We start from the raw sequence: 13,807 nt of genomic DNA on the forward strand, positions 1-13,807 counted from the left end.
GACCCTATCCCTTTTGGGTCTGGGAGGGGTGGGGGTGAGAGCAGAGGTGTGGGAAATGGCAGAGATGTGGGTGTGAGCTCTATCGACCACAGTAGGGGGGGAAGCCAAACTTAGTAAAGGAGTCGGACATCTCTGATGTCTTGGAGTGGAAAGCCTCATCTTGGGAGCAGATGTGGCGGAGGCAGAGAAATTGAGAAAAAGGGATAGCGTCCTTGCAAGAGACGGTGTAAGAAGCTGTAATCGAGGTAGCTATGGGTGTCAGTGGGTTTGTAGAGGGTGTCAGTGGGTAAGGAATCTCCTGAGATGGTGATGGAAAGATCGAGGAAGGAGAGAGAGGTGTCAGAGATGGTCCAAGTGAATTGGAGAGCAGGGCAAAAATTAGTGACGAAATTTATGAAACTGTTCCGCACGAGTTCAAGGGGTGGCACCAATGCAGTCGTCAATATAGCGGAGAAAGAATTGAGGAATGGGACCAGAGTAGGCTTGGAACAGAGACTGTTCAACGTAGCCAACAAAGAGGCGGGTATAGCTGGGGTGCATGTGATTGCTCGTGGCTATGCTCTTGGTCTGTAGAAAGTGAGAGAAATCAAAAGTGAAGTTGTTTAGAGTGAGGACAAATTCAACCAGGTGGAGGAGATGTTAGTGGAAGGGGACTGATGCTGTCCCTGGTCAAGAAAGAAGCAGAGGGTGGTGAACACAACTAGAACAAAGAAAGACAAAGTCCATAAGAGACCAACTGGCTCCTGTTGATTGCATTACCCTTTTGTTTTAGCCTTGTGGGACACATGATATGGACATTTAATTATAACCAAGACAACAGTGTACTGGCATACACATTACTGACATTACAAAGAAAATTAGGCTTTTTGCATCTTATCCCCTGATATGGTGTTGTACTTTTAAAGGTGATATGTGGAAGCTTTAGGGAGGGTGCAGAGGAGATTTACCAGGATGCTGCCTGGATTGGAGAGCATGTCTTTCGAGGATAGGTTGAGTGAGCTAGGGCTTTTTGGAGAGGAGGAGGATGAGAAGTGACTTTATCGAGGTGTATAAGATGATAAGAGGCATAGATTGAGTGGACAGTCAGAGACATTTTCGCAGGGCGACAATGGCTAACACGAGGGGAGATAATTTTAAGGTGATTGGAGGAAGATATAAGGGGGATGTCAGGGGTAAGTTTTTTTTTACACAGAGAGTGGTGGGTGTGTGGAACGCACTGCCGGCAGGGGTTGTGGGAGCAGATACGTTAGGGACATTTAAGAGACTTTTAGATAGACACATGAATGATAGAAAAATGGAGGGTTATGAGGAAGGGAAGGGTTGGATAGATCTTAGAGCAGGATAAAATGTCACCACAACATTGTGAGCCGAAGGGCCTGTACTGCGCTGTAATGTTCTATGTAAACACAGTTGTTTTTGTTGTTCCCATTGTTGCTCTCCTAGCCTCCCACTACCCCACAGGGAGCTGCGGCCAAGCAATGCTCAGCGATCACAGAGTCTCGCATTGGCCATCGCAGACATACTATGGCGTGCAGGTGACAGGAGGAGAGCGGTGGTTGCACTGTAAGTGTACCAGCGGGAGGTGTCTGTGTGTGTGGTTCTGTCTGTGAATGGTTCTGCTTATGCCCACTTATGTGTGAGCAATAGTGCCCTGCTGCAATGTCTGCGCTGCTCTCGTCCCCTGACATTTGCTTCATGATGGCGTGCAGGCCGTGATCCTAACCAAGTGGTCCACAGCAGATCCAGTCTTTGTGCAGATAGATTGGGGTTGAGAGGGAAAAATAAATCAGCCATGATCGAATGGCGGAGCAGACTCGATGGGCCGAATGGCCTAATTCTGCTCCTATGTCTTATGGTCTTACGCCAAGCAAGGATGCATCAATTGTCTGGCAATTATATTTACTCATGCTGTAATGCTACACGTCATCTCCAACAAGTTTCCATTGGAGTGGAACTAATGCACAGGCCTAACTGTTCAACCTGTGTTGCCTCCACCCTAGTATCAAGGTCACCCCAGCCTTGGTTGTTGAGCCACACTATAGAGATGACATTTTCCCATGTGCAAGTTAAGAGGACAGTCTCCAATTCATCATCAATGAAGCACACAAGTATATGGGTCGAGGCACTGAACATCTGCTACCTACCCGTACTGTAGAACAATCCCCATCCAAGAAAAGTGTCTACAGCATTCTAGTCCTGCTTGTTTACTAATCTAACGTTTTATTCCAGGTCAACAGGAAGACAGCAGTTTATCCCAGCAGGAAAATATAAAGCTGACGGGACTGTAGAAACGGTATGTCTCCTTTTCAGAGGAGTTGTTATATGTAAGGGTGATCAAAGCAAATTTAATAGTGGTCCTGAGCACACTGACTGTACCCACTGCCAGATATCCCACTCACGTTACCTGCATGCATGCCGGATGCAGAGGGCATATCTCACTGGCCCGACGCATCCTTGAGTCCAGTGTCGAGGTCCAAATAGCATCTGGGCTGCATGTGCCATAGTGCAAGATTTGCCCCCAATAGAGATGCTATTTGGATCTCAACAGGCTTCAGGAGAACAGAAGAAAAGTACAGCAGGAGTAAGGCACCCTGTCCCTCAAGCCTGCCCTGCTGTTCAAGTAAAGGCTGAGGGTGGGATTTTGACTTCTGTCAAAATTATCACTAATTTAAGTAGTTTTTAAAATGTCTCCGACATCAATAATCCATAAAGTTGAAGTAAATAATTTAAAACCTGTTATTTATGCTGGAATGTACACAAATCAGAATCAGGTTTATCATCACTGACATATGTCGTGAAATTTGTTGTTTTGCGGAAGCAGTACAGTGCAAGACATAAAGACATAAAAATTACTATTAAGTTACAAAAATAAATAGTGCAAAAGAGGAATAATGAGGTAGTGTTCATGGACCATTCACAAATCTGAATGGTGGAGGGGAAGAAGCTGTTCCTGAAACGTTGAGTGTGGGTCTTCAGGCTCCTGTACATCCTCCCCGATGGTAATAATCATCAGAATTTGTAACACCAAGCAAGCAAAATAATTATTGATGACTTCACTTTGCCTTTTATTGCAGACCTAGAATCCCCATGGAATCGGTGAGATTTTAGGTCCTGGGCCAAGTCTGACTGGCAAGGGCTCTTGCAGCACTTCTCCCAGCATTATACTAGGAAATTCCCACAAGACTGACCTCACCGCTGGACTTGTGTGTGGGTCCCATGAATCTGTCAGTAAACCCCAGACTGTCAGCACGTACAGTATTTATCCAGGAGTTCACTTCGGCTGAATGGAAGTGGTTCCCTGTGCAATCGTATGATTCACCCCATTAATACTCAAAGGAGAATTGGAGAAAGCAGCTTGCAATTATGCGCCTTTTCTCAGCATATTAGAGCCAATTAAATATTTCTGCACTCTAATTACTGTTGTAATTTAGGGACTGTGGTTGCTGACTGCTACACAGCACTGTGTCAGTGAAGTTATTTGAGGAATAACTATTGGCTATTGTGTGAGAGAATTGAAAATGGATTATAGGATCTTTTATGTCCACCAAGGTGGCAAGTGAGGTCTTGGTTTAACTTCTCATCTGAAAGCTGACACCTCTGACAGTGCTGCAGTAAATCACTACTGCACTACATCAGCCTCACTTCTGTGTCCTGTCTCTAGAGTGGGACTGAACTCTGAAGTCTGACTTGGGTAAGACTACAAATTGAGAAAATTTCAAGACACAGGAACAGCACTAATTTTCTTTTTAAGCCTTTGACAAGCTGGCACAGAGGTGACTGAAATGTTCTCCAGTGCTACTTTTCTAGATTTTTTTTTCCTGTAATCAGTTGAACATCTCTTGCTTGTCTCATTCTCTGTATACATTGACTGAATGCGTGTTCCCTTATCTGTCCTATGACTGCCCTGGACATTGCTACTGGGTAATGAAGGAAACAAGCCTATGGTGCCCTGAATATTTTCTTAAGCTGCATCACAGGTGATATCTGCTTTTGTGTTCTGTGTTTAAAGTGCAGTGAGAGAAATGAAAACCAAAGTATGCTGCAGCAAATGCCTTGTCATTTACTGAATGGCCACCTCACCCCTTGGCGCTAGGTGCTTCTGTGGTTATCCCAATCCACAGATTTGAGCTCAAAGCTGACACTCCAGTGCAACACTGAGGTGGACAGAGTCGCTGTCGATTGGATCAGATGTGAAATGGAGGCTTTGTTGTTATTGAAATACTTTGAGTCACATCCCAAGGTTCTGAAATGGAAATTCCTTGTGAATAGATTGATGTTAAACATCTGGTATTTCCAGACTTTTCTGTAACTGAAATTGGTATTGTTCAATCATAGAAGGGAAAGATTAATCATAACAATGGCAGAAGATTTTTCAATCTATTATTAACTCTGTAGAACTGTGGTTAGGCTGCATTTAGAGTATTGCGTACAATTCTGGCCACCTCACTACAGGAAGGATGTCGAGGCTTTAGAGAGGGTGCAGAGGGGGTTTACTCGGATGTTGCCTGGATTAGAGGGAATGTGCTATCAGGAGAGGCTGGACAAACTTGGGCTCTTTTCTCTGGACTGGCAGAGGCTGAGGGGTAATCTGTTGGAAGTGTATAAAATTATGAGGAGCATAGATAGTGTGGACAAGCAATATCTTTTTCCCATTATTGAGCGATCCAATACCAGAGGGCATGCATTTAAGGTGAGAGGGGTAGGATCAAAACAGACGTGAGGGGTACATTTTTTTATTCAGAGAGTGTTGCTGCCTGAAATGTGTTGCTTGATAGGGTGGTGGAGGCAAATTCACTGGGGGCTTTTAAGAGGGGCTTGGATGGGCACATGGATGAGGAAAATGGAGGGATATGGGCATTCTGTAGGTAGACGGGATGAGCAATGTCGGCACAACATTGTGGGCTGAAGGGCCTGTTCTGTGCTGTGTTGTTTTATGTTCTATAACTTGTTTTATTGAAGTAACAAGTAATATTTATTTCCTTTCAGATTATATTGAATACGCTGACAAACTTCAAAGATCTGACCACTTTTCTTCAGCAAAATGTTGGCCAGGTTTGAATTATTCCTTTTTTTTTTGCGTTCTTGTCCTAAAACTTTAAACCAAAATAATTGCTAGAATTAGCTAATGGACATGCAGTGTGGTGAGTGAAAAGATGGTTTCAAGTTTAAGGTGGTGAGGTCTTGTCAGAACTGTAGGTGGCTTACAAAACCTTCGTAAATTTGAGCTTATTTAAAATTTGCTGTCCATAACCCAGGTCTTGTTCACCAATCATCCCTACCTATATCTTCCGGACTACCAGTGGCTTTCAAAATTCTCTAAACCTTCATTGCCTTGCTCCTCCTCCATCTCTACAACACATAGTACTCTTGTCTTCCAATGCCAATCCCTTGAGTGTCCTTTTCACTTTACTGCATGCTTGTTGTCCCAAAGCCCAAAGGTCTCGAATTCCCTCAACGAATCACAGCTTCTCCACCTCTCTTTTCCTAAATGCCTTTGGTGACCCATCTCTCAGTTGTTGTCTGATTGCTCTTCTGTGAAGTGGCAAGGGTATTTTGCTTTGTAGCATTCTTGTTGGATTTTCGATTCTCAGGCACTTGCTGAGAATTTTTCATCATTAGCTGTGTGTGTTTCGGGTTGCTAGAATTGAAGTGTTTTTGCTCTCAGTTAATGAGTTTGGATTTACTGCTGGCAAAGTAGGAGGTGCATCAAGTGGACATTAGTGTGGTTATTCATGGAAGCAATGCTGTTCCCCCACATGGCATGGACAATAGTAGTCAGTGTGATTGCTTCAGATTACCTAGTGTTGTGCTTGGAGTAAATAGTGCAAGAGCCAAGTTCTGGTATTGATGTGTGTCATGTCTATTGTGGAGCACAGACCCCACAGTGCGAGCATTCTTGATATTCCTGTTATCAAACTTAAGTGGGGTGTTACATGACTTGCATGATTGTATTGCCTGTTTTTATTTTTACAAGGAATTTATACAGAAAAAATGTTTTCAATTCAAGGTACGTTGAAGTCTGCAGCACAGAAGGCAGCTATTTGGCCAAATAAACCAAAAAATAAAATCCCGAGCCTTAGTCTTTTTTAAATACTTAACTGTTTGTTAAAATGATGCAAAGTCTTTCGCCTTTGGAAACCATGCCCCTACAACTTCCTGCATTAAGAAATGTGCTTTCTTTTACTGTGATTATTTATTGTTGATTTGTCCACCAAAGTCTTTTGAGTCTTTGTCATGTTATTAGGAGTTTTAAAACTTTCCATAGTTCCTTGGTCTCTTTTGCTCAGGGAGCAGTCTGAGTGGAATTACATAGAATTTCCAGTGAAGAAGCCGGCACTCTACCTGTATGATGCACTTGGGCTTAGTTTCACCCCGTTAGAATATTCCTCTATCCCATTCTCCTTCATTTACCTGTTTGGCTTCCTCCCAATTATGTATACTGTCCATTCCCAAAAGTTCTAGAAGATTTCCAAACAACATCAGGTGAATATATGGAGACACAAGAGACTGCAGATACTGGAATCTGAAGCAAAAAAACAAACTGCTGGAGGAACTCAGTGGGTCGGGCAGCATCTGTGGAGGCAGAGGAGGATGGTCAGTGCTTCGGGTCGAGACCCTGCATCAGGACTGAGAGTGTAGAGGGGAGATACCCCCGATAAAGAGATGAAGGAGAGGGGTGAGACAGGAGCTGGCAGGCGATAGGTGGCACCAGGTGATGAGAAGGACATGCGTTGCACTGCCTGCGGTTGCAGGGGAAACCGCCAGGGGACGGGGCGGGCTGAGCAAACCGTGAAGTCACAGTGAGAGTGTTCCCTGCGGGTGGGGAGGGGGAGATGTGACTGGTGGTGGGATCCTGTTGCAGCTGGTGGAAATGATTAACAAGAAAGGGAAGGGAGCAGAAGTAGGCCATTTGGCCCTTCGAGTCTGCTCCAAGGAAAAGAAAGGGAAAAAGAAATGAGAAATGGGGAAAAAAGTCTGCTCCATGAGCTAAAGGAAAAAAAACACTATTGCTTTCTAGCCCCAGTTTCCAGCCTTATCCCCATATCCCTTGATAATTAGATACCTATCTATCCCCTCCTTAAACGCCTCCAATGATCGGGCCTCCACTGCTGTACGTGGCAAAGAATTCCATAATTTCACTACCCTCTGGCTAAAGAAATTTCTCCTCCATGTCTGTTTTAAACCTGTACCCTCTAATTCTATGATTGTGCCCGCTGGTTCTGGACTCACCCACCAAGGGAAACAGCTTGGCCACATCTACTCTGTCCAGTCCTTTCAACATTCTAAATGTTTCTATGAGGTCCCCTCTTATTCTTCAGTGAGTACAGTCCAAGAGCCGACAAACGCTCGTCATATGTAAGCCCTTTCATTCTGGGAATCATCCTCGTAAATCTCCTCTGAACCCTCTCCAACATCAGCACATCCTTCCTAAGATATGGGGCCCAAAACTGCACACAGTATTCCAAATGAGGCCTCACTAGTGCCCCGTAGAGCCTCATCAACACCTCCCTACTTTTATACATTGTACCTCTCGAAATGAATGCCAACATTGCATTTGCTTTCCTTACTGCTGGTCCGACCTGGTGGTTAACCTTTAGGGTATCCTGCAGGAGTACCCCCAAGTCCCTTTGTACTTCTGTACTTTGAATTTTCTCCCCTTCCAGATAATTATCTGCCTGTTTATTTCTGTTTCCAAAGTGTACAACGGCACATTTCTCAACATTGAATATCATCTGCCATTTCCTTGCCCATTCTCCTAAACTATCTAGGTCTCTCTGCAACCTGAAGGATGATGTGGAGACTGGTAGGGTGTTCAGCCCTTCCAAATGAGGCAAAGATTCACATGCACCTCCCCCCAAGAGTGCAGTGACCTTGGGAGCATTAAAAGGCTAAAGGCAGCTGAAGAGATGGGGTCAGGGAAGAACTTGAGATCGAGAGCTAGACTGTGAGCCAGTGTTGGTGAACAGCATGGTGTGAGACAAACTACTGACAGGATCACTGTGCTTGAGCTCAAGGCAGAGGTTGGCTAGCTGAGCAGTGGCGTGGCTAAGTCTGGTTTGTAGAAAGGGAAGCAGTTGATGCTCCACCTCTGCATCTTCAGCTGAGGGAAATATTATTGCCAAGAAATGATGGGTATCTGGTCTGAAGCCAGGATGGTAGGTGGGTTCGCTCAAGTGTAGTGGTTAGTGCTCCTCTCCCCACTATTTGTTGAGAACTTTTGGTACCTATTGAACGCCTTGTAAAGGTTCAAGTTTCTATTACTTTCCAGTTTAGGAGCAGGCCGTTTGGCTGAAGAGTTTTCTGCTTTGCACAAGTCTTTTGGAATTGAAATTGGTTTATTATTGTCACTTGTACCAAGGTACAGTGAAAAGACTTGCATACCGTTCATACAGATAATTCATTACGCAGTGCATTGAGGTAGTACAAGGTAAAACAATACAAAATGCAGAATAAAGTGTAACAGTTACAGAGAAAGTGCAGGTAGACAATAAGGTGCAAGGTCATAACGAGGTAGATTGTGAGGTCAAGAGTCCATACTAGGGAAGCATTCAATCGTCTTCTAACAGTGGGATAGAAGCTGTCCTTGAGCCTGGTGGTACGTGCTTTCAGGCGTTTGTATCTTCTGTCTGATGGGAGAGGGGAGAAGAGAGAATGTCCAGGGTGGGTGGGGTCTTTGATTATGCTGTCTGCTTTACCGAGGCAGCGAGAGGTATAGACAGATTCTATGGAGGGGAGGCAAGTTTCCATGATGTGCTGAACTGTGTCTACAACTCTCTGCAGTTTCTTGCTGTCAGGGTCTGAGCAGTTGCCATACCAAGCCTTAATGTATCCACATAGGATGCTTTCTATGATGCGTCGATAAAAATTGGTGAGGGTCAAAGGGGACATGTCAAATTTCTTTATCCTCCTGAGGAAGTAGAGTTGCTGGTTGAGCTGCTATGGCATCTACGTGGTTGGACCAGGCCGGGCCATTGGTGATGCTCACTTCTAGGAACTTGAGGCTCTCAACCCTTTCGACTTCAGCACCGTTGATGCAGACAGGACAAATAAATGCAAATAAAATAACGTAGCAAACGACAAACAGCTGGAGAAACTCAGCGGGACAGGCAGCATCTGTGGAGGCAAAGGGATGGTTGAGATTTTGGGTCAGGACAGAGTGTAGAGGGGAGATGGTATATGGTTGAAGAGCAGTAGAAACCACAGAGGGGGAACTGTGAGAGAGGGACTCGCAGAACTGTTGCTCCAGATTATAGCATTTGCAGTCTCTCCTGAGTCTCCATTTTACTACTCCAACTGTGGAATTTTCTTCACTTTGAAAAAGTCTTCTCCTCTCTTTGACGTGCAGGGTCTCGACCCAAAGCATTGACCATCCTGCTACCTCCACAGATGCTGCCTGACCCACTGAGTTCCTCCAGCAGTCCGCTCCCTGCCAACCATCCAACTCTATTGACATAAGCTATTCCATTCTTTCTCACGTACTTATCCTTCATTGCTTGGCGCTGTAGAAATTTGTAGTTGTAGTTGTCTGTTGGCCAATTAGTGGCTTATCAGCCCAAGTGGATGGGGATACACTAACCTGGTTTCATTTTCATCCATCCAGTTTAGCCAGAGAATTGCATTCAGAAGTCTCCGTGTCCCAGACCACACTGTTTCCTCTGGTGTCCCCAGAGATTCTCTCCTTGGTCCTCCTGCTATTTCTCAACCTGTGTGCTGCCACTTGCCAACGTTGTCCAAAACAGCATCAGTTACCACATGCACCCAGGCAACACGTAACCTCTCCCTCACCGCCAAATAAGCAGAAATTTCCTCCGACTAATTGTTGGGAAGGTTGAAGCCATTTGGTTGGCCTGCCGGAAAGGATGGTCACAGCAGATCCAGCAATTCTTGTGGAATTGAATAAGTATGTGGAGGGGAACAATTTTCAGGGCTATGGGGAAAATGCAGCTACTGAATACTGTTTCAAAGAGTCTGCATCATTGCAACAGGCTAAATGACTTCTTCCTTCCTCCAAGTTTTATCGTACTAGGAATCTATAAGGTCTGTTTTATCAAAACATTTGAGATGACGTTTTGTGTGGTTTTAAAAGCAGAAGATAAAATTTGTTTTCTAATCTGTGTTCTAGTTTGAGATTGGACCGTTTGGCTGCATTCTTCTGACATTGTCTGCTATTTTATCCAGATCCATTGAATTGTGAGTACTCTGCTGTGCTTTTTGAAAGATTTCTGTGTTTATTTTTGTAAGACTTTGATTTCTTATCTCCATTAAGTAAACCAAACAATATTTTTATGATACGGGATTCGGTTGAGGAAGCAGGTGAAAGGCTAACAGCAAATGAAGGAATCTGTGCAAAGACTTAGCTGCCATTAGGATCCCCGATGCTCAGTTTAATCTTAGTGTTGATGATTGACGACTAGTGTTGGGTAGGTTAACCCTGGTCTTAGTGTCTGATAGGTACAGCTGGACAGACTGATCCTATTCAAAGAGCCAAAACACTTGAGATGCTGAGAATCTGAAATAAAAACTGAAAATGTTGTCAATACTCAGGAGGTCTGACAGCATCTGTGGTTTGAGAAATGGAGGTTTTCAGTTCAGTGACCATTCATCAGACACAGTTAATGATGAAACGTTATCAACCTGAAACGTTAGCTCCTGCTTTTCTTTTTACAGATGCTGCCTGCCCTGCTGAGTATTTCCAGCATTTTCTGTTTTTATTTTGGGTGACAGAGGACCGCTACTGGTCCTGTATAGTAATGGTAGTAACTGAGTATCACAGCTGGTTGTCCACTCATTGACATATTCAATGCCAAGATTGATAGGGAATCAAAGGATTGGTGAGGGGGTGGAGAGAAAGAAGAAGAATCAGCTGTGTAATATTATCAAGCTGTGAATTAGAATCAAAGCATGCGGCGGTTAACTCTGAGCTGTAAATGTTATGGGCATCACACTTCAAAAAAGAGAATCAAGGCCTTGGAGGGGGTGCAGAGGAGATTTATTGGCATGTTTCAATCAGAATCAGGTTTATTACCACTGACATATGTCATGAAATTTGTTGTCTTGTGGCAGCAGAACAGTGCAAGACGTAAAGACAAGTCCTCTCAGAACCTGCTTCAATGAAATGTCCCTCATTCATAGAAACATTGAAAGCTACAGCACAGGAGGGCATTAGATTGCCAGAATTGGTCTATGGTGGCCAAGAGTGAACTCTAGTCATATTTCTTTTCAGATCCTCTTTATAAATATATGTTGGTGACTTCTCTACTAAGGTGATTCTTGTTAAACTTGTCTTAGCCCCTCATAATTTTATACACCTCAATTAACTTTCCCCTCAGTCTCCTCTGTTGCAAAAAAAACACCCTACTCTGCAATCACTCCTCACAACTATAATATTCCAATCCTGGCACCATCCTTGCAAATCTTCTCTGCAGTTTTCTAGTACTGAAACGTCCTTTCTGTAGTGTGGCGGACAAAAACTGCACGCAGTACTCAAGCTGTGGATAGATAGTTTATCGGGTTCTGGGATGACCTTCGTGATCTTGTAGTTCTAAGCTACGGCCAATAAAATCAGGTGCCCCAAATACATTCTTAGCCACCTTATCAAGCATTCTGCTTCCTTTTTAGGGTTTGTGTGGGCATGGACTTAATATTCTACATATTATTTTGTTTCCCTTTCCATTTTGCCTTCCCTCAATTCATCACCTTGCATTTCTCTGCTCTGAATTCCATTTGCTACTTCTGGGCCAACCTAACCCTTTAGATTTTCCTGTAGCCTTTCTGAAGTCTGTATATCATATAGTTTCTGGAATGAACCTTTCCAGTCGAAAAGTTTCTCCTAAATACCCCTCCAATGATAAATTAGTGATTAGTGACATTGGGAGTAATGATCTGATGTGAAGTGTTTTTAAATTCTTGTTGACTTTATCGAACACTCATCGTGTTGATCATCTCCACTAATTCTCTTTACCTTCTGTAATTGAAAAGACTCTGATTTTTGCAGATACTATTTGAAAACTTTAGTTTCTTGACTCATGAGAAAATTGCTTTAATTTCTGGAGAAAAAAAATCTGGGGCAGCACGGTAGTGTAGTGGTTAGCGTGACGCTATTACAGCGCCAGCGATCGGAGTTCGATTCCCGTCGCTGTCTGTAAGGAGTTTGTACGTTCTCCCCGTGTCTGCATGGGTTTCCTCCGGGTGCTCTGGTTTCCTCTCACATTCCAAAGACGTACGGGTAGGTTAATATGGGTTTAAAATGGGCGGTGTGGACTCGTTGGGCCGGAAGGGCCTGTTACCATGCTGTAAATAAAATTTTAAAAAAATTTTTAAAAAAAGCAGAAGACTTGTTTGCAGCATCTGATCACATTTCCCTCAAATGTCTTCAAACACTTTGAATAATGAAATGATTTGGAATATTCACTCTTATACATAATGTAATAAATGTTCACAAGAATGATCCCAGGAATGAAAGGCTTAACATATGAGGATCGTTTGTTGTCTCTGGGCCTGTACTTGGAGTTCAGAAGGATGAGGGGAGATCTCATTGAAACCTACCGGATACTGCAAGGCCTGGATAGAATCGACGTGGAGAGGATGTTTTCATTAGTAGGAGAGTCCAGGATCCGAGGGCACAGCTTCAGCATAAAGGGACGTCCCTTTAAAACTGAGATGAGGAAGAAGTTCTTCAGCCAGAGGGTGGTGAATCTGTGCAATTTGTTGCTGCAGAAGGTTGTGGAGACCAAGTCATTGGGGTATTTAAGGCAGAGATTGATAGGTTCTTGATTGGTAAAGGGGTTGAGAGTTATTGGTATTGGTTTATTATTGTCACTTGTACTGAGGTACAGTGAAAAACTTGTCTTGCATGCCGTTCATACAGATCAATTCATAACAGTGCATTGAGGTAGTACAAGGCAAAATAATAGAATGCAGAGTAAAGTGTCACAGCAACAGGGGAAGTGTACTGCAAGTAGACAATAAGGTGCAAGTTCATAACGAGGTAGATTGTGAAGTCAAGATTTCACTTTATTGTACTAGGGAACCATTCAGTAGTTTTAACAGCGGGATTGAAGCTGTCCTTGAGCCTGCTGGTACGTGCTTTCAGGCTTTTGTATCTTCTGCCTGATGGGAGAGGGACGAAGAGAGAATGTCCAGGGTGGGTGGGGTCTTTCATTATGTTGGCTGCTTTATCGAGGAAGCAAGAAGCACAGACAGAGTCCATGAAGGGGAGGCTGGTTTCCATGATGTACTGAGCTGTGTCCACAACTCTCTGCAGTTTCTTGTGGTCTCAGGCAGAGCTGTTGCCATACCAAGCCATGATGCATCCAGATAGGATGTTTTCTATGGTGCATTCGTAAATGTTGGTGAGTGTCAAGGGGAACATGCCAGATTTCTTTAGCCTCCCGAGGAAGTAGAGGCGCTGGTGAGCTTTCTTGGCTGTGCCGTCTAAGTGGTTGGACCAGCACAGGCTACTGGTGATGTTCACTCATGGGAACTTGAAGCTCTCAACCCCCTCGACCTCAGCACCGTTGATGTAGACAGGTGTGCACCGCCCCCACCCCCCCACTGAAGTCAATGACCAGCTCTTTTTTTTGCTGAAATTGAGGGAAAGGTTGTTGTCATGACACCATGTCACTAAGCTCTCTATCTCCTTGCTGTACTCCCACTCATCATTATCTGAGATGTGGCCTACTTCAGTGATATCATCTGCAAACTTGTAGATGACGTTAGAGCAGAATCTGGCTATGCAGTCATGAGTGTATAGGGAGTAGAGTAGAGGCTGAGGATGCAGCCTTGTGGGGCACCAGTGTTGAGAATA

At 44.0% G+C, this 13,807-nt stretch overlaps 1 protein-coding gene across 3 annotated transcripts in view; it reads left to right on the forward strand.

The window, feature by feature from the left end:
* The window catches only part of mindy4 (MINDY lysine 48 deubiquitinase 4), a 183,977-nt gene that overhangs the window by 91,827 nt on the left and 78,343 nt on the right, over positions 1-13,807 (forward strand). For all 3 annotated transcript variants that reach the window (XM_052015394.1, XM_052015395.1, XM_052015396.1), the window contains 4 exons: positions 1,444-1,563; positions 2,230-2,293; positions 4,987-5,052; positions 10,124-10,191. In XM_052015394.1, coding sequence (XP_051871354.1) covers positions 1,444-1,563; positions 2,230-2,293; positions 4,987-5,052; positions 10,124-10,191 — 318 coding nt within the window. The remainder of the gene's footprint in view (positions 1-1,443; positions 1,564-2,229; positions 2,294-4,986; positions 5,053-10,123; positions 10,192-13,807) is intronic.

The sequence above is a fragment of the Pristis pectinata genome, chromosome 5, assembly GCF_009764475.1.
Source record: "Pristis pectinata isolate sPriPec2 chromosome 5, sPriPec2.1.pri, whole genome shotgun sequence".
NCBI lineage: Eukaryota > Metazoa > Chordata > Chondrichthyes > Rhinopristiformes > Pristidae > Pristis > Pristis pectinata.